This window comes from Rhincodon typus, chromosome 2 (assembly GCF_021869965.1).
Source record: "Rhincodon typus isolate 14 chromosome 2, sRhiTyp1.1, whole genome shotgun sequence".
Taxonomy (NCBI): Eukaryota; Metazoa; Chordata; class Chondrichthyes; order Orectolobiformes; family Rhincodontidae; genus Rhincodon; species Rhincodon typus.
In genome coordinates, this window is record NC_063333.1 from 141,549,285 (window position 1) to 141,568,961 (window position 19,677).

General features: G+C 39.2%; 1 protein-coding gene across 7 annotated transcripts in view; it reads left to right on the top strand.

Moving 5' to 3' along the window:
* ulk4 (unc-51 like kinase 4) overlaps nt 1-19,677 on the top strand; it is a 428,124-nt gene that overhangs the window by 105,561 nt on the left and 302,886 nt on the right. For all 7 annotated transcript variants that reach the window (XR_007263863.1, XR_007263865.1, XM_048606245.1 and 4 more), the window contains 3 exons: nt 11,077-11,238; nt 12,322-12,504; nt 17,427-17,554. Coding sequence is in view for 5 of the 7 variants with exons in the window: in XM_048606245.1 (XP_048462202.1) it covers nt 11,077-11,238; nt 12,322-12,504; nt 17,427-17,554 (473 nt within the window). In the remaining 2 variants the exon portion in view is untranslated. The remainder of the gene's footprint in view (nt 1-11,076; nt 11,239-12,321; nt 12,505-17,426; nt 17,555-19,677) is intronic.

The window sequence follows — 19,677 nt, forward strand, 5'->3', positions numbered from 1 at the left end:
ATGCCGACCCACTTGTAAATGGTAGCAGGCTAGATTCAGGTAAGATGATAGTGGAAAGTGCAGTGATTATAATGAGGTAAGCCAGGTGGACCTCTTAGAATATGAGTTCTGTGATTGGGGCTGTTAATCTGGTCCAATCAGGGAGCTGGCTGACAGATATAAACAGGAGTGTCAGAGGTTTTGCTCACTCTGAGAACTGGCTCTGAGGGAGCTGGATCAGTGTCAAGGACTGCCCCACCCCCACCCCCACCCCCTCCCCCCACCCCCCCCCCCACCCCTACCCCCCCCCCTACCCCCACCCCCACCCCGTGCAAATAAAGGGTGACTTGGTGATGAGCTCTATGGAGTTATTGCAATAGCGACGAGACCCGGATTATTGATGCAACCATGGAAAAAGTCCCTGCTAGCTGAAGCCCAACTGGACTTCAAACAGGCACTACAATTGGCTTTACCATTGGAAAATGTGGCAGGTTCAGTATACATGTTGCAGGGTATTCTGATTGAAGTGGACATTGTCGCCAGTCCAAACACCATTTGAGTGAAGGCAATTATAGAGGCTCACTCAGGACATAGAACTCTAGGTCAGTCCACAGCAAAACCTCAAAACAAAGCCGAGCCACAGCCAAATGATTAAAATTTTCTACAGGATCCAGGTCAGCAAGCCATTGAAGTTTCTGCCTGGTACTAATGGAGGTTGATACTAGTGTGGGCATTCTAGTAATCACAGAACCAGTCTTGAGGAAGGGTCACCAGACCTGAAACGTTAGCTCTGATTTTTTTTCTTCACAGATGTTGCCAGACTTGCTGAGCTTTTCTAGCAACTTCTGTTTTTGTTCCTGATTTATAGCATCTGCAGTTCTTTTGGTTTTTATTTAACAGAACTTGCTCTGGACTCCAATCTTTAATTTTATGCAAGACTTTGGCTAGACTGAGAATCTTTACTGGGAAACCTTTACAAATTAAAGGTACAACTTTGGTTCTGGTCTCTTATGAAGAACAGCTGGTTCAGTTACCAGTGATTGTAGTAAAAGGCTTGGGCCCATGCTCGATGGGAAGAAATTGGTTGAGAAAGATTCACATAGATTGGTTCAACATTTTTTGATTAGAAAATGGCTGCCTGAGTGAAGTCCGAACTAAATACCTGGATGTTTTTCACAAAGGTCTAAGGACCATCAAAAGAGCCAAGGAAATTGACCAGGAAGTAATTCCATGATTTTGCAAGGCCCAATCAGTGCCATTTGGGTAGGGGCAGAAATCAGAAGGCTGGAAAGTGAAGGAATCATCAAACCAGTCCAGTTTGTGGAATGGGCAGCACCGTTTATACCTATTGTGATGCCCCAAGGGTCAGTTCACCTTTTGTGGGGATTTTAAATAAACAGTAAACTGTTTTTTGCAGCTGGATAAATACCCAATCCTTTGCATAGAGGATTTATACGCAAAGCTGGCAGAGGGCCTGCCCTTCATGAAGCTGCACATGAGACATGCGTACTTGCAATTGCTATTAGATGAAGATTCTAAGAAGTATGCTACAATTACTACCTATAATGATTTGTACCAATATAAGAGACTGCCATTTAGGGTGTCGTCAGCCTGTGCAACTTTTCGGCAGACAATGGAGAACATTTTATAATGTCTACCTCTGGGATGGGGAACATTTTTACATTGGAAGGCCACATTTTATTTAACTGAGATCCTATTAAGCTGCATGTTGAGAATTTAACATATACAACAAAACGTCATATTTTTGTTGACATATTTACTAATTTTAACTAAAGCGTGCCATTATATGAGGACTTTGAACAAAATAAAAATTTTGCAAAGACTCATTTATTTGTTTGGCAAAGTTGACAATAGAACAAATAGATGAAAAACTTAGACGACAAACTATTTAATGACTTTTTTGTGATTGCTTATTGCGAGGTAGGGATCGGATATTTAGTTCCAACATCGTTGACCATCGCTTTAATTGGTCCTCCAGGTGAATATCCATCATCTGAGATCTCAAGCATAGTTTAATTTGTGTCACAAACGAAGATGTTGATTCACAACTGTAGGTCGTGCTAAAACAAGACAACAATCAATGAGCGTGTTGACATAGATGTGGGTATTCAATGGCATTTTTCCGTATTTCAATGGGATCCTTCTTAGCATCAAATATTTGATGTTATTTTCTGACAGCTCAATCAATTCCATCTGTAAGTCATCAGGTGCTTTGGACATATCAACTAGGTGTGGTTGAAAAGCTAGTTTCAGTGTGAGATCATGTTTCTCAAACTCTGCAAACCTTTCATTGTATTCTTCAATCAGGGAATCTAGAACAGTTGTGTATTCTTTCACGTTGCATTTCCTTAATGATCTGCTTGTATCCTGTTCATTAATTACCTTTGCCAATTCAGGAACGTGTTCAGCTGAAAGTTCAGATCGGGTAAGGAGAGTTTTGAAAAAGGTCAGCCTTTTCCAAAATGCCTGGATTTTTAGCCACATATCATAAACAGATTTTAGTTTTGCTTTGACATTATATCACACAAAAGTGCAGCGTTTCTGCAGAAATCCTCTTGACAATTCACATGGTTCTTTCAGTTCCTCAAAAAACCTTGTGACTTCTTTTCTCAAAGAAAGAAGTTTTACAAGTATTTGTGCTCGTGACAACCAGTGCACTTTAGAATGATATGGCAGATCCAAACTGAATGTTTCATCATCAAGCTGAAGCATGTTGCTAAATTGGCAATGCCGTGATGCATTTGCTCAAATGTAGTTTACAATACCTATAACTTTATTTAATGTGTCACTTAAAACAGTAGATTTAGCACAGAGATTCTGTTGATGCAAAAGACAATGAAAGGAAATCAAAGTTTCTGGATTTGGCAGTTCTTTTTGTAGTAACACAACAAATCCTTCACGTTTTCCTGTCATGGAAGGTGCACTGTCTGTGCATACACTTACTAAATTACATATCTTCATGGCATTTTTGTTTGAAGATAGTGAAGATGTCAATTCCACGTGTCCTTGCTGTAAGGGTACCCAAAGCGAGTAACTCCTCGTGGCAATGAAAATCTGCAGTTATAACACAAATAAAAAATAACACCTGCGCTGAGTCAGTAATTCAGTGGATTCATCCAAGGGCAATCAAATAATAAAAGTCTTTGCTTTGGCATATTGTATGAAGCTGTTCTGTTACATTGGGGGGCTAATTCATGTTGCCAATCAGTTATGGCCCTACTTGAAAGAGGTAGTTGTTTGTACTTATTAACCTTATCTGAATCTAAACATCCTACAACTTCAACAATGCATTCTTTTATGATTTTCACATTGCTAAGTGGCTTACCTCTCCTTTGAAGTATATGTGCGACTTTGTATGTTGCTTCAGTGATGTCAGTCCCTTGCCCCGACATGGATCTAAATGCTTGCTGCTGCTGCTTTTGATCTTTCATTTTCTTAAGTGCAGACTTTCACTGTTCTCATTCCAGTTTAGCATATTTGTGGTTCTTATGAGTTGCATAATATTGATCTGCATTGTATTTCTTCACTGTTGCAATTATGGCGCCGCAGAGCAAACACATCATTTTATCTTTCACAGCAGCTACGTAATACTGCAATTCCCATTCTTCATTGAATACTCTGTTTTCTTCCTTTAATGTTCTTTTCTTAGTTTTTGACATGACTGGGTTACCAGTAAAAATTTTAAAAATGGTACACAGATTTAAAAAGGCAGATTTAGTATTTGCGGACAAATAGACAGAAGGCCGCCACTAGTACCCCAAAAGGCTGCATGCAGCCTTAAGGCCGCAGATTCCCCACCCCTGGTCTACCCCATTTATCTAGATGACATGCTAATAATAAGGCAAACCAATAAGGAGCATTTAAAGAACTTGGACATTGTCTTTGGACATTTCTCCCAGACGGACGTACACCTTAGAAGGGAAAAATGTGTGGTCCAGGCTATTTACGTTCTTCATTAGCCAAAGTCCTAGATGCATATGCTATTGGCCATTCCTCCCCATTGCACCACCTATGAGCTACTTGGGCTGCAGAGTCAACAAGACTAGTTTACACTTGTTGGAAGATAAAGTGAAGATGATCAAAGGTACCCTGGCTCCCACATCTGTACTGGAGCTTGGGTCTTTCCTCAAGCTGGTGAACTATTACAGAAAGTTAATACATAACCTGGCCTCCATCCTGACACCTTTGCATCATCTCTTAAAAAAGAGTCAGCCTTGGAAATGGTCACGAAGCCAAACCATAGCTTTCCAGGAAGTGAAGAAACAGCTATCATCCTCAAAAGTGATGACAGAGTATGATCCCAAGCAAGATCTGGTATTGACATGTGCTGCCTCCTCGTGTGGCATCAGGATAGTATTAGCTCGTAGGTGGTCCAATGGGGAGGAACACTCAATAGCATATGCATCTAGGACTTTGGCTAATGCAGAGCATAAATAGCCCATATTCAGAAGGAAAGTTTGGCAGTCATATTTGGAGAAGTGAACTTCCACCAATACCACCAATTGTAATAATAATAGACCAAAAGCCCCTGCTCGGTGTGCCTAAAGAGGACAAGGCACTGTCACCCATAGCTTCAGGCTAAATTCAGCGGTGGGCTCTAATACAAAGTGCCTGTATTTACAAGTTGGAACATTGTCCAGGAGGCCAAGTCGCAAATGAAGATGCATTGAGCCATCTCCCACTGGCAGATTCACCACTGGTACTGTCACATAATGGTTTTAAATTTTGAAGACACACTTCCAGTCACAGCTGACAATATCATACTTTGGAAGTAGAAAGATCTGGTCCTGCCAAAACTGAAATAGGTGGTGGTGATGGGAGAAATAAAGGGGCCGTCATAACCAGAATTGAAACTTTTTTGGACCCAGCGTGACCAGATCACAGTAGAGATGGAATATGGGCAGGAAGAGTGAATGCCCTGAACAAAGGTCACCGCCAGATACTGATTGAACTCCACCAGGGTCATCCAGTGTTTCCAAAATGAAGATATTGGCAATAAGTTATGTCTGGTGGTCCTGCTTAGATGCAGACACAGCTGTGTTGTTGGGGCCAGTGCCTAGAGTGCCAACAAGACAAAAATTCCCACTAGCAGCTCCCTCACATTCGTGGGAATAGCCAAGTGAACCCTGCACTCGGGTACACATTGACTATTAAGATACTTTCATGGGCTCAATGTTCTTTGTCATTGTAGACGCCCACTCAGAATGGCTGGAAGTGCGCAGAGTTCATTCATCAAACACAGAGGTGGTGATAGAAAACCTTTGTACATATTTTGGAATACACAGGCTCTCGCAATTATTGGTCACAGATAACAGGCCATCACTTACCAGAAGGGAATTTGAGTATTTCTTAAATTCAAATGGTATTTGTCATATAAGAACAACTCCATACCATCCATCATCCAATGGTCTGGCAGGCTTAAAGGAATAGGCTAACAGCTTCACTAGATACCAAACAGTTCTGGTTCCTACTTGATTACAGGACCACCCCTCATGCAACTACAAGGATAGTTCCAGCAGAGTTGCTAATGGGGAAAAGATTCTGCTCCAGGTTAAAACTGATCTTCCAGGACCTAGGAGTGGGGGGGAGGGTGAAACAGCAGCAGGAACGCCAGTCCCAGACTCGACTCCAATAAGTGAGAGAGACAGTTTCCTTCAGGCAATGAAGTCTGGTGTAGGAACCATGGGAATGGCCCTGCATGAGTAAGAGGCATGGTTAACATGAGGTCAGGTCCAGTGACATATAAATTAGAGTAGTTGTGATGGTCCTGAACAAGCACATGGACCATCTGAAAGTTGTGAACTCACAAAAGAGTGCTAGAGCAAAATATACCCAGCTTCTCAAAGCCTTTCTGACAGTTCTGGAACTCATGGGCTCTCCCTTTCTGTCAAGCATTGAAAATACCTCAGATTCTGAGATGGACACAGCAGATATCAACACTCAATGCCTTTGCTGCCTGAAGAAGAGAATGAATTTATTCCGAGACGTCCTGGGCACAAGAGGCAAGCTACTGTTCATTACACGCCACCCTTACCAGAGGCAGAGTTGGAGGAGCCTGACCTGGTGCTAAAACACCCCAGGAGGAACTACAAAAAATAAGGACCAGCCTATGTCCTCAGACCCAGAGGGTAAGGGATGTAGTGATTGTTGGGGCTTTTAATCTGGTCCAATCAGGGAGCTCTGGCTGACAGACATAAACAGGAGTGTCAGAGGTTCTGTTCACTCTGAAAGTTGGGTCTGAGGAAGCTGGATCAGTGTCCAGGACTTCCCACGTGTAAATAAAGAGTGACGTGGTGACGGCATACCAGCCTCTGAGTAGTTATTGTCAGAAAGGTTTTTTTAAATTTTGACCTGGCTACAATCCTGAAAAATGGGCCAGATGAGAAACCATAATCATTGCTACAGTGTGATGGGTAGGGTTCAGACTTATAATTAATTCTTAAAACATAATTCTTAAAGAATAATTGTTTCTAAATGCAATAGATGTAAATAAAATTAGTCAGTCCATGAAGGAAATGTAAATCATACCAATGGTAAAATACTTAACCATATACGTGTAGAGTGGTTAAGCATGCAGTTAATGGAACAGGATTTCACAGAAACAAATAAGAAAATAAATTGGCTTTTAAAGTACATGTACACTTAATGTACCCTGGACAGGTATGCAGTTAAGTGGAGAAGGCAATATAATGAAGCAAACTGTTCTTTATTAATACCACATTGGCAGTGTTCCCCTGTGTGCTAATTATGGCAGCATCCTATTACATTTCTGCAGCGGATTTAAGGTGATGAGATTTTTTTAAAGCTCCTGCTGTGCTGTCTACATAAAAGTTTTATCCAGTCACATTTCAGTTCACAATTAACTAAACTGACAGCATCTGTTAGTAGTGTTAAAGGTTAGGTCTTTCAGTTTTCTACTTAATGGTTAATCATCCCATTTTCCCCAGTAGGCACAATGAACAGACATTACAGATGGCAGATTAAAAATGCATGCATTTGAGCTGACTGCCACTGTTGCATATGAATGGAGCTCCTTTATCCTCGCTCTCCACTCTACATTATCAGATGATGTATTATCATGATGTGTCTTAAAATCAGCTTCACTGGAATGAACAAAAAGTAGGGTGCTGGAAATCTGAAACAAAGAAAATACATTGGAAACATTCTGTAGATCAGGCAGCATCTGTGGAGAACAGAGAAGTTGTTTTGGGTATTGAAACCCACTCACCTCCCAGCTGTCTTACCTGCTGACTGTTCACTGGAATGAAATTTACCTCACAAGTACTATTTTTAATACTGTAGATCTCTCTTTAATCATTATTGTTGATGGATAAATGTGTTTTTAATGCTATGAAACCAACAGCACTTATAAAATTGTGGGGTTTCTCACTAGAGCAAAGAACGTGACAGAAATCCACAGGGTATTCAAATTTTAATTATTTATGATGCTACTTCTGCTAATTGGTAGCCTGTCAATTCAAGGTGACATATGCATAAATAATATCATTAGATCACACATCTGACCTATTATTTTCCCAATCCAATTTTCTCCACTCTATCCCCCTGCCATCATTGTGTCCTGCTCGGATGTGTTCTGCAGGTGGAGGGAGCCTTCCAGCGTTTTATCCATTTGTGTCCTTATTTAACCGTCATAAGCATCACAGCTGAAATTAGGGGCCATGAAGATCAAGATCATCATTCATTTGGCACCCTGGGTGAAAACAACTCATTCTTCACAAGCCATTGATCAAACTTCAACAACAGCAACAATTTGTAGTTATATAGTGTAATGTAAAAAAATCCCAAAGTATTTCACTTGAATTCTATAAAGCATAATTAGGAGTGAGCCATGTTAGGTAATATTAGAACAGATGACCAAACGCTTGGTCAAAGGGGAAGTTTTTATGGACTTTTTAAGACAGGAAACAAAAAGGTTTAGGGAGGAAATTCCAGTGGTTAGAGTCTATGCACCTTGGTGCTTTTTGGCCTGTTTTTGAATGACTTTGAACCGACTTTGTATATGTAATTCTAGTTGTATCTTAAGTGTCTAAGGTTTCATAAAGTCTAATCACCACAACTTGCTGAATATTATTTGTGCTCCACAGTGTTTTGGCATTGTCTTGCCTCCGTATTACAAGTGCTGACGAGATTTAGAATTGGAATAATGAAAATGGAAATTTTCCTCTTCAGCTTCTCATCTCAGAAGCAATACCAACAATGAGTGCCAAGTAAATTTGAGTGTATCAGATAAGGAATGTCCTCTCCATATTGTGAATCTGAGGATTAACATTACCTCTCTGACCATTAAGTGAAATTCAGGAAACACATTCTGTCAACTTTGAGACATCTTCCATTGGACAAAAATTACTTTAACATTGATTTTCAGCCACCAGCTCCCGATAGTTTGGGTTTCATTCACTTAAAATCTGGGTGCAAATAAAACCTGCAAAATTTATGTCATGTTGGAATCTAGTTTTTCACTCTGTCTAAGGATTTGTTATTGATTTAATTTTTTTTGACTGAAAATATTATCAGCATCAATGCAAATTTGGATTAGTACTTGCTGATGTCATGGCATCTTTTGTTGTTAAAAGATTTGAGCTCCTGTACAATTTTGAAGTTGTTGATGAATCTGCAGAACATGTGGAGAAGATGTTTCCACTTGTGGGGGAGCCTAAAACTAGGGAAAATAAATAAGATAGTTAATAATAAATCCCCAAAGAGAAATTTGGCAGGAATTCTTTGATCAGAATGTGCTGCCATTGTGGGACCCTGTCTAACTGGGATGGTTGAAGCAAGTTGCATAGATATCTTAATGGGAAGTTAGATAGGTGGATGAAGAACAAATAAATAGATGGATCGACTGTTTAATATAAAAGAAAATGCAATGAAATTTCTCTCAAGCATTTGCACCAACACAATGAAAGTAGTCCTGTGGCCTCTGGGACTATGGAAACTTTATGTACCAGCAGAGACCTGTTGTGTTGAATGGCCTAATTCTGTGCTGTAAAATTCAATGTAACATGACATGATTGGCATCCCACCATATCAGGGTACTTAATTTCCTAATTTGTGAGGGAGTAGATTTCCCTTTGCATATATACTAAGCTAAGATTTGTGGTGAACTGTGAGAAAAAATATCACAAACTCTTAAACTTGGTTTATTCCTGTCTCATTGTTTTGATACCTTTCAAACTGCCAGTACTAAGCAGATAGGCAGAATAAAGGCTTCAACGTAATGAAATGATTGCTTTTAAGTAACAAAATATGAAGTATTGGACTGAAGAATGGAAGTGCAATTGGAAAGGTTAATTTTCTGGCATGGAGATTGTAGATGAGTGAAGAAATTTAAAAGTTCAGATACACATCATTGCAAGCCAGCTTTTCCACAGGAGAAAATAATTTTTTTTTAAAAAAGAGGCAATGACATTCTGATCGTCACATTAAGAGATAAAGAACGTAAATGCAAGGATATACAAAGGAGTATTAATGAAAGCTGATTTGCTAATACCTATCTGCTTGATGATTCAACGGGATGATAACTGAGATAAAGGGGAAAAATTAGGAAGAGACACTGGGTAAATTTGATCATAGTTACCTGAAGAAGAAAAGTTAAAGGGACTGAGGTGTTTGAAACAGTGAAGGAAATTGACAAGTCAGGGGAATTACTCTAGCCTTGAGATGTGAACCCAGAATGATTGATTGTAATTTTAGAACTGCTGCTTGTTTGGTTGAAAATAAACATAGGATGATCTATGTTCAAGTAAATGTGGAAGACTTTATTTGAGAACACAAATGATACAGAATCAATTGGTTTCACAAGTAATTTCTAAACTTACTTGGGTGTTTAAAGTTAGTTTAAGTGGCAGAACAGTTTCCATGAGCAAAATGGTTGGCTGCTATTCCAACGAACAATAAGGAAATTGGGCCTAAAAGTGTTAAAGGCATTGATTAGCATTTCAGTGTTGTGGAGCATAAGGCTATGAGCAAACAAACAAAAATTGTCGATATAGATAGGATGCAAGACGTAATGCACTGTTTTGGAACAGTTATGTTACTGAGTTTGTGCACTGTCTGGTAAAGTCTAAACAAATAGCCAAGGGTGAAAGTGAGGTAACAATCAGTGTGCAGATTTTCAGCTGATGCCAAGCAAAATAGCTTCGCTCTTGCCAATATTAAATTCTCAATATTATCAATGTGTATCAGCATCCCAGACCTCCTAAGTCTGTTCCAATTGAAGTGATGTTCATTTCACTCAGACGTTTTTCAGTGAAGTAATTTATAGGTATAAGATCGGTTTGCTTATCCTTATTGTACTTGGCTCCTCATCTGATGCAGCCTGTTATCATACCCAATACTGAGCTTCTAAAAACAGACCTAATGCTTGGGGCTATATTGCGATGCTTCAAGACTTACAGCCTCAAGGGACATTTAGTCAATGAGCTATGATCAGAAATGGCAAGATTTTGCAAAGAAAATCCAAAAAAAATCACTTTTTTAACAAAGTTTTTTTTACGTGTTCTGATTGAATCTTGCATCATTATGATACAAGGAGCTAGCAATGCCTCTTTAAAATCTGCCGTATTCTAAAATGATAGTCTTTTTTTCTGAGAAAAATGCACTTTAATCCTTTTAGATTTGGTGGCACCATAAGGGACTTATTTAACTGTTCCTCCTACCAGCTTTCTGTTCAAGTTCCGTTGATGGGCTGAAATCCAGTGAATGCTGAACATCTTGCCATGAGTTTTATTTGAGGACTGCTCACCACACTACCACAGAAATTGAGCATGACATGGCCTGTAATGAAAAAAAAAGTTGCAGCAAAAGACATTGGGTATATACATCATTGCCAAAGTGCCGCAAAGCCACCCATCCCCAGCCAAGCTACTCTGAATAGGATGCTTTGTTGCTATTGTGAAAGTAATTGGTGGTAGCACACCGTAACTCAATGATCACAATTAAAATAAGTAGAAAACATATCTTCTGTATAGCACCACCTTGATTGTCCTAACTTTACAAATTTGAAATGACTGCAAATGTGTCACTATTTATTTCCAATGTGTTTATTCTTTACAGGGAGATCCTGTTACTAATCATTTAGCTGCAAAGATTGTTGAAAATGTCTGTACCACTAATTCATCTCCTGCTCAAGGATTCATTACTGGAGAAATTGGTCTGTTGCTTTGGTTCTTGTTTACACATTCAACCATGGACTCATTGCGGGTGACAACTATTTCGGTAAAGTATGAATAAATTATCAAATAATTTATCACTATGCAGTTGTGTATATATACATTTCTTTTTGATAAATGCAAGCTCTTAAATAAAATTCATTTTCTTTTGAGGTAGGAATCCTCAAAATTTCCTTTTATCCAGTTTCTTCCATACTGGCCAAAATATGAACCATATCTGAGAAAGCAGAATAGATATTTCACTTCCACAGCTTTCTCTGTACAACTTGTTCATCTGACAGGACCGCCAGCTTGAGTCTCTTTGTCATGTACTCCTCTCTTCCATATTGCAGGAAAGTCACTACTCTGACTTGATGATTCCCAGCACCAGCAAAATTATCAGTGATACCCCTTTAAAGTGAAGGATCCAACCAAGTGCTACACTTAAGTGCACCAACATAGTGCAGTTATGTCATCCTTTCAAGTCAAATCCACTTTTATATTGTTTTCAACTTAACTGCTACTAGTTAAAATTTAAGTTATCAAAATGTATCAAAATTGATTCAAACTAATTCAAGGTAGGATCCTTGTAGTCAAAACAGTGACAGATCTTTCTCTCAATCAATTTAATCTGGATTTGAACCCAAAAGTGTAAGGACAGTTATCCACAAAACCCAGTTCCCAGGTGACAAACTGTGTCACTCTTGGCTAAACTGCTGTAGCATGTTCACATCTTTTCCCATTGCTTCATCTGTCTGCATTCAAGCCGTTCAGCTAATAAACAGTATTGATTGTATCCGTGGGCTTTATTTTCTGGCTGATGTTAGCACAAATTTTGAGAATGCAAAGATAAAAGGAAAACATACCAACAAAATAGAACTATCTCTCAAGAAATGTGCATTTTAATAAAGCTGCAGTAAACATATTTAAATCCCAGCTGATCTGGCCTGCTTGTTGAATTAATTCCTTATTATAAAGTAGCACTTGCTCTTAAAGGACTGTTCCAAATCAATCAGCTGGTGCAAATTTGAAGTGAACTGAATGGGAATTCAAAAACAATCAGAAAACTTTTCAGCCCTAAATTGTATAATGCTTTGTATTTGGTATTTAATTAAAGTGTATGTATAAAATATTTCTTTGGTCCCAACAGGCATTATGTAGGATTACTCGCCATTCTACTAGTGCTTTTCAAACTGTCATTGACAAGGTCGGCCTAACAGCAGTGCTAAATTCCCTAGTTGCTGGTATAAGCCGTGTTCAGCAGTACATGTTGACCATGTTTATTGCTATGCTGTCATCTGGTGTCCATTTGCAAAGACTGGTGCAGGAAAAGGTAGGGCACAAGATTCATTTCATTTAGTTAGCGTTTACTTTATCTCACTGTTTCTACTTGTGAAATATCTTCAGACCTGAAATTGAACTCACTTTTTCACAGTGAGGGTGTGAAACTTATTTTTTCCCATGTCTCATTATTTCTTTTGCTATCTGTAAAGGATGGAGATGTGGATAGCAGTTGAGTAGATGGCATGTATTTCTATTTGGAGGTTAACAGCTCTAGGCATTCACAGTGTTAAAAAGGTTTGGATCAGTTATACACGGAAACAAACAGCACAGGTTAGGTCATTGTCTTAAATTTAGCTAAAATTACCTTATACATCTTTTATCTCTTTCACCCATTCCTTAAGCTAATGACTCCAGTCCACCAAAATGTAATAGAACTGGATAACTTTGTTTAAACTATACACTGCAAATATAGCACATGTGCTGCGTTTCCATTTGAACCACACGACACGTGGCAGCAGCTGCTTGAAGCTCTGTCAGCCCTTCCCATGTTCAATCCAGATGCTTGAGCCATAAAAAAATGTACAGCCATTTTCGTACAAAGCTATCTTGCATACTCCTACTCAGCCTTGCATTCTCACTGTATTGAAAATAAGAGCTAAAATTTCCTCTCCAAGGAGATGGTGAGAGGGATGGAGACCTGGGGAAATAATTGAGCAAGGTGGCCTTGGAGAGAAACTCAGCCCTGTTCTCACTATCCCTGCAATTAACTGCTTGGCTAGAAAGGGTGACTTTCTCGACTTCTCAACTTTCTCGAGTAGTGTTCCACTAAATGCTATTTAAGGGCCTCAACTTGACATCTCTCCAACTACCTGATTCCCTGGTAGATGAGAAAGGTGGCTAGGGCAACTGGTATGCTGGGTTGGCAGGACAGATGTCCTCTAAACGCCCCCATTGGAGTCATGAGTGGTAGACAAAGGGGTGGTCCTGAAAACCACCTTGCCTCTTCCCCCTTTCCCAAAAACCTCTGCCCTTTGAGAAGAAGAAAAACCGATTTACCTTTTACATACTGGATCCCCTCCAAAGTAGACCATAACTGGCTCTGGTTGGCTGGCTGCTTCTGGTGACTAGAAATGACAGTATTGAGGTGGCACCTGATAGGTGTATTTGAAATCATATCAATTCTTAATTAACTGATGGTGAGCTAATAGCTCTGCTCTATGGTGAGTTATCTTGCTGGCCAGGGGACTGTGTTAGTTGTGACCTGATACACTTTCCCCTACACTTTGTTAAAAATGGGCAAATTCAGGTCTAAGGTTCATTACTGCTTCTGAACAAACTAACTTTCTCTTCAAGTCTGTCTTTCCTGCCTTTCCCTTACAATGTTTTCAAACTCATATTCAGCATCACTATCTTTACAAAACTTACCTCACTGATCCATGTTTAATAGGTATCCTTCAATTTGTGCCTTGATTCTTCTGTAGCTTTTTTTCATGGAAAATAACTAGACTAGATACTGCAGAACACTTTTCAATGTAAGTGTTGATACAGAATCTCACCTCTTTGCCAGTGCTTCTTGTGCTAGATTGATGATACTACTATCAGCTGACACAGAACACTTAAATACTACTGACTTTTGATACATCTGACAGGCTTCCAAGCAACAATGCATTTGGGGTCTTGGTTTCATAATATTCCCACACTCTTCTGCTTCCTTCAATTTTGAAAAGAGCATCAAGAAGAAGAAGAGAATAGGTTGTCATTCCATCAATTCTGGTCTTTCAGTAAGCCATGCACAGAAAGAGCTTGCAATTGCACATCACCTCCAGTCCTTAGATGTCCCAAATGCCAACAATCAATAAATTCCTTTGAATTGCAGTGAATGTTATTACAGACAAATATAACAGCCATTTTGTGGAAAACAGTACCCACATGAAGCACGTGAACAAATGTACAGTATCTGCTTTCAAATAGTGATGTTGAAAGGATAAAGGTTATTGGCTAGGAGACCCCCATTCATCTCTTCAAGTAGTGCCATGGAATCACTTGCATCCATTTCAGCAAGCATTTCAACACTGTCACCAGATGAGTAAATTAGAGGTTCAACCTAATGGTGTGGAGACAAGGATTAAAACCCTATCACCCAATAGCTGGTGAAATTTAAAAATCATTAAAAGATGAATATAAAACTAGTTTCGGTAATGACTGCAATGAAACTATCATCAATTGTCATAAAAATCCACCTGGTTCATTAATGTCCTTCAGGAAAGTAAATCTGCTATCCTTACTTTGTACGGCCTCCAGGTGAGTCCAGACCTGCAACAATGTTTTTGACTCTTAACTGCTATCTGAAATAATCAATCATGCCATGCAGTTCAAGGACAATTAAAGATGGGGATCAAATGCTTGCCAGTGACACCAACACCCCCTGAAAGAATAAATTCATTAAGATAGAGGTAAAGGATTTTATCTGAAATGTGTGTGCACTTGAATTTTGTGCTTTGGCCTATACCAAGGAGTCCATTGTGGATGGTTTAATTTAGAGGCAGGTGTGATGCTTCTGATTCGTATGTAAGACATCTGATACTGTAGCCTGTGCACTTAAATTTTTGAGGAAACTGTCTGCCTTAAAATTCACTTCTCTAATTAATTGAGTCAATTTTGCCAGTATTTGATGAGACATGTATTCTCACCATTGAGAACTATTAGCATTTGCTGTTCACTTTTGAGCCCTGCAACTTATAAAGTGTCTTTTAATTGCTCGTGCTTTGTGAACAGTTTGGAAATTGCATTGAACATGCTCAAATATAGCCGAAATGTAAAGTGGGAAACAGGTTCAAAAGGAGGAATTGTCAAAATCTGCAATGGACTGAACATTACAAATCTTGGTTCAGTGAGGCTCACAGTATTGCCAAAGCAGCCAAATCCTTGTCACCTGTAGCTTGGGGTGAAGCTTTTCCCTCTATTATTATGTAATGGTCACATCCTGCAAGACTATAAGAAATTGCAAGAACTGAGATTCAGCGCTATTCTTCACTTGCTTCTCCTTGTATCTGTAATTTAATCCAGCTCCTGTGAGATTTCTGCAATCCTCTAATCAAGGTCTCGTGCATCCCCAATTTTAATCATATCGTTATGGGTGACCATGATTTCACTTGCCTAGACTCAAAGCTCTTAAATACCCTCCCTATTACATGAAACCCAAGAAAGGATATACTTATCAAAGAAGGAGTGCAGTGAAGGCTCATCAGGATAGCAGAATTAATGCTCCTATTTTCTATGTTTACACCTCTCTGCCTCTTTCACCTTGCATCCTCCTTTTAAGATGCTGCTTAAAATCTACCTTTGACCAAGTTTTTGGTCCTGTAAACTAATACCTCCTAATCATACTCAGTATCATACTTCCTTTTATAATGTTACTATGAAGCTCCTTGTGATGTTTCATCCTGTTAAAGGCATTGTGTAAATATAGTTTGTTGTTGATGATGTTCAGCGTAAGACTGCAGAAAAGCTGCTTAGACACCAAGCAATCTGAGCAGTGCAGCATATGTGAAAACATCAGTCAGCAGTTCCACTTTGGAACAGCTGAAATTAAGAACTTACATGGGAAATCATGGGAGCCGGTCAACATTCCATGACTCTATGATGCAACATGCTGGAACAACCCTCAGTGTGGTCTTTGAGAGAGCTGAATGCATGGAATTGTATCCACTGACTTGGGAACAAATGCCATTTCTGACTTCATATCAACCTCATCATATGCTCAAATCTGACAGATTGTCACTAGTAGGTGACCAACTTTCTCACAGGTAGAGGGAGCTTTGGGGAGAGAGCAGGTCTCTTCAGGCTGTCAGTTATCAGGGACCACACACATTAAAATCAGACTATTTGACTTCTGTGCTACTCCAGGGAGTTGACCTGTCTGTCACTACTGCTCCCTGAAATTTCAACATTTGACTCTGATGCTTTAACACGCATACCAGTGGGGCTGATAATTGCCTTAGTTGCTGTCTTTGCTACTGCCTTCATCAGAAATCTGCACCCCAACTTTTGTTGGGTATGTCTTCACCACCAGAAGTCACTGCAAGGTGGCTGAATGTAAATCTGATATAGGAAAGGTAATTGATATAGGGAATCAATCAAAAAGGCTCATTCTCAAAATTTAATTCATATTGGTTCCAGTATCTGGAAATGATAATCATTTGGGCTACCTTAAATGGAATGTGCTGTTAACCACTTGAAGAACAGTGGATGCAAATACAAAATTAACATTATATTAACTGCTGTCCTGTGTCATTGAGTCAACAGCATCACACATTATGCAAAACTAGGTTAAAAATGTATTATGAAAATGTAAACAAAAATTGCTCCAGTGACCTTTGTTCAGACTTCTGGACTGGAAATGTTAACGCTGTTTTCTTTCCAAAAATGCTGCCAGACCTGCTGAATTTCTGCAGCAATTTCAGTTTTTATTTAAAATTCGCAGCATCTGCAGTTCTTTATTTTATTTTAATGTGTTATGGCTGCTGCTTTCAGTAATGTGATTATAGAAAACCCGGCCCTACAGTGGAGCCTAGAACCTATTATGACCAGCTCTCAGCGCACAGCACAAATTCGAATCAGTCCTCAAAAAAGAATGAGAACAGTAAATCCTGGGCTTTGAAACTTTGAAAAATAACCCAAAATTTTGTTTCTATATCATATCTTGGAAGTTACATGGTCAGTACTGTATTAAAGATGTACTTAATTAACTGATTTTAACTTTCGAACTGCATTGGCAGGATACCTCCAGATGTTTGGCCCAGGCCTGTAGACCAACAGTATAATTATGTTGCAACCATGTCTATTATCTGTGTGAAGTTAATTATTTTAACTGTAAATGTACACTAGTTTTGCAAAAAATTTAATGCTTCTGTAAATTCTTTTCATACATTTGTGGTACTTTGTCTCAGTACATTTATTCCTTCCTTGCAGGAATTTGTCACAAAAGTTGCTCGTTTATTGGAAAGTCCTTCAACAGTAATTCGAGCGAAAGCTTTCCTTGTCTTATTGGAAGTTTTAAGGAACAACAAGGAGATGTTGCTGCTTTGTTGCCAGACAAGGTAAACAGAACAATAATCAGAGTCTGCACACAAAATTAAGGTGTCATTTCACTTAATTTTAACAACTGTTAATCTGGTGGTGAAGCTTTTCCACAAACTACACAATTGTGGTTGTGCTGAATGCTAAGAATATATTTTACAATTCTTTTCAGTACCTGTTGAACTGCATCTGGATTCTTTCGATTTGATTCGGTCAATGTTTAATATGCATGAATTTTTGTTAAGGCTTTCAGATCACAGAAGAAAGACTGTTTTAAATTTTATGTAACATAAGTTTTTTTTTAAATTGGGGAAGCAAGTTGAAGGACTCACTGCTAAATACCACAAAGAACTTGAAGAAAATAATAGAATTTTGACTATTTTTGGTAGAGTACTGGTAACTTAGTAATACATAGTATCAACTAGCTATTCTTTTTCAAAACTGATGGGGTGGTAAAACGGATTGTCTGTTTACATTTCTGCTACCTATTAGTATGGAATGTTTATAAGGCTAATTTGAACCGACAGAAATTGTGCTGATCAAGAATTTGCGAGGAACGAGCGCACTGCCTATGTGATGTGTTAAGTCGGATGTCCATTTGATTTTGGGGCTCTGGTCTCATTTAAATAAAATTGCTATTCTGCTGTTTCCAAGTGAGCACCAATTGGTAGTACTGTATGCCAATTTGGTGGGGTGAGTCAGGAAACCTCGAAGTGCCTAACAAAGGTTTAAAAACCACAGAGACACTGACAGATGACAGGGTGACTTTTGCATGGACAAGAAAACATTCATTCTCATTTTAGTGGAAGGTGAATTGATTTTTAAAAAAAACTCAGCATATTCTCCAAGTAGCCTCTCAGAATTCCCATTAAGTATTGTTGATTTATTTGTCCTGTATTCCGTGCCATGCAGTAGGACTTTAGCAGTTAAGTTGCACAAGTGTAACAACTGGAAACCCAAAATTGCAGCAGAATCCTACATGTATTTCATTAGACCCAGATTTAAATACATATGTGAGACTCCTGGCTATTTTGAATAGAAATACAGATCACTTAAGCTACTGTCTGATGCAAATTGTAATAGCTTGCCTTGGGCAGAAACTCTGCAGAAATTTAGTTTTGCAAGTTTTGGCTTTCGAATTCCCTACTTGTGCTGAAAAATAGGGAGGCAATCATATAAAAATGACCCCTAGCATTATATTTGGAACTCACCTAAGAGAAAAGGATCCAGGTTTACAAATTTTCTGAAGAAGGGTCCAGACCCGAAACGTCAGCTTTCCTGCTCCTATGATGCTGCCTGGCTTGCTGTGTTCATCCAGCTCTACACCTTGTTATCTCAGACTCCATCATCAGCAGTTCTTACTATCTCAGATTTACAAATTGACTCTTTTTCTTACTTAGTCTGATTGCAAATGTATCACCTTGACATCCATAATCAGAGAAGCCTATGTCAACTGTATTTTATGAGTACAGTCATCTTTTACAATTTAAAAACTGAAAAACCAAATATGCCTTACATTTCCAGAAGAAGTGTCATTTTTACCTTCAGTTCTGAAGATAAATTATACTGGACTCAATGTTAACTTTGTTTCTCTCTCCACAGATGCTGCCAGACTGCTCAGTGATTCCAGCACTTTAATTTTTTATTTTAGACTTGCAGCATCTGCAGTATTTTGCTTTTAAATCAAAGTATCAATGACCCTGGTAGCACAAAACCCAATTTTATATTGCAGTGAGAGATAGTAAGAACTGCCGATGCTGGAGTCAGAGATAACACAGTGTGGAGCTGGAGCAACACAGCAGGTCAGGCAGCGTCAGAGGAGCAGGAAAGCTGGCGTTTTGGGTCGGGACCATTCTTCAGAAATGGAAGAGGGGCAAGGGAACTCTGAAATAAATAGAGAGAGGAGGGGTGGGGCTGGGGAAAGTAGGTGGAATGGTGATAGGTGAATGCAGGTAGGCAGTGGTGGAGATTGGTTAGTGAGATAGGAGGAGCGGATAGGTGGGATAGAAGACGGACAGGTTGTGTCAGGTCAAGGAGGTGGGGATGAGAGGGATGGGATGAGGCCGGGGGGGGGTTGGGGAGATTTTGAAACTAGTAAAGTCCACATTGAGACCATTGGGTTGTAGGCTCCCAAGGCGGAATA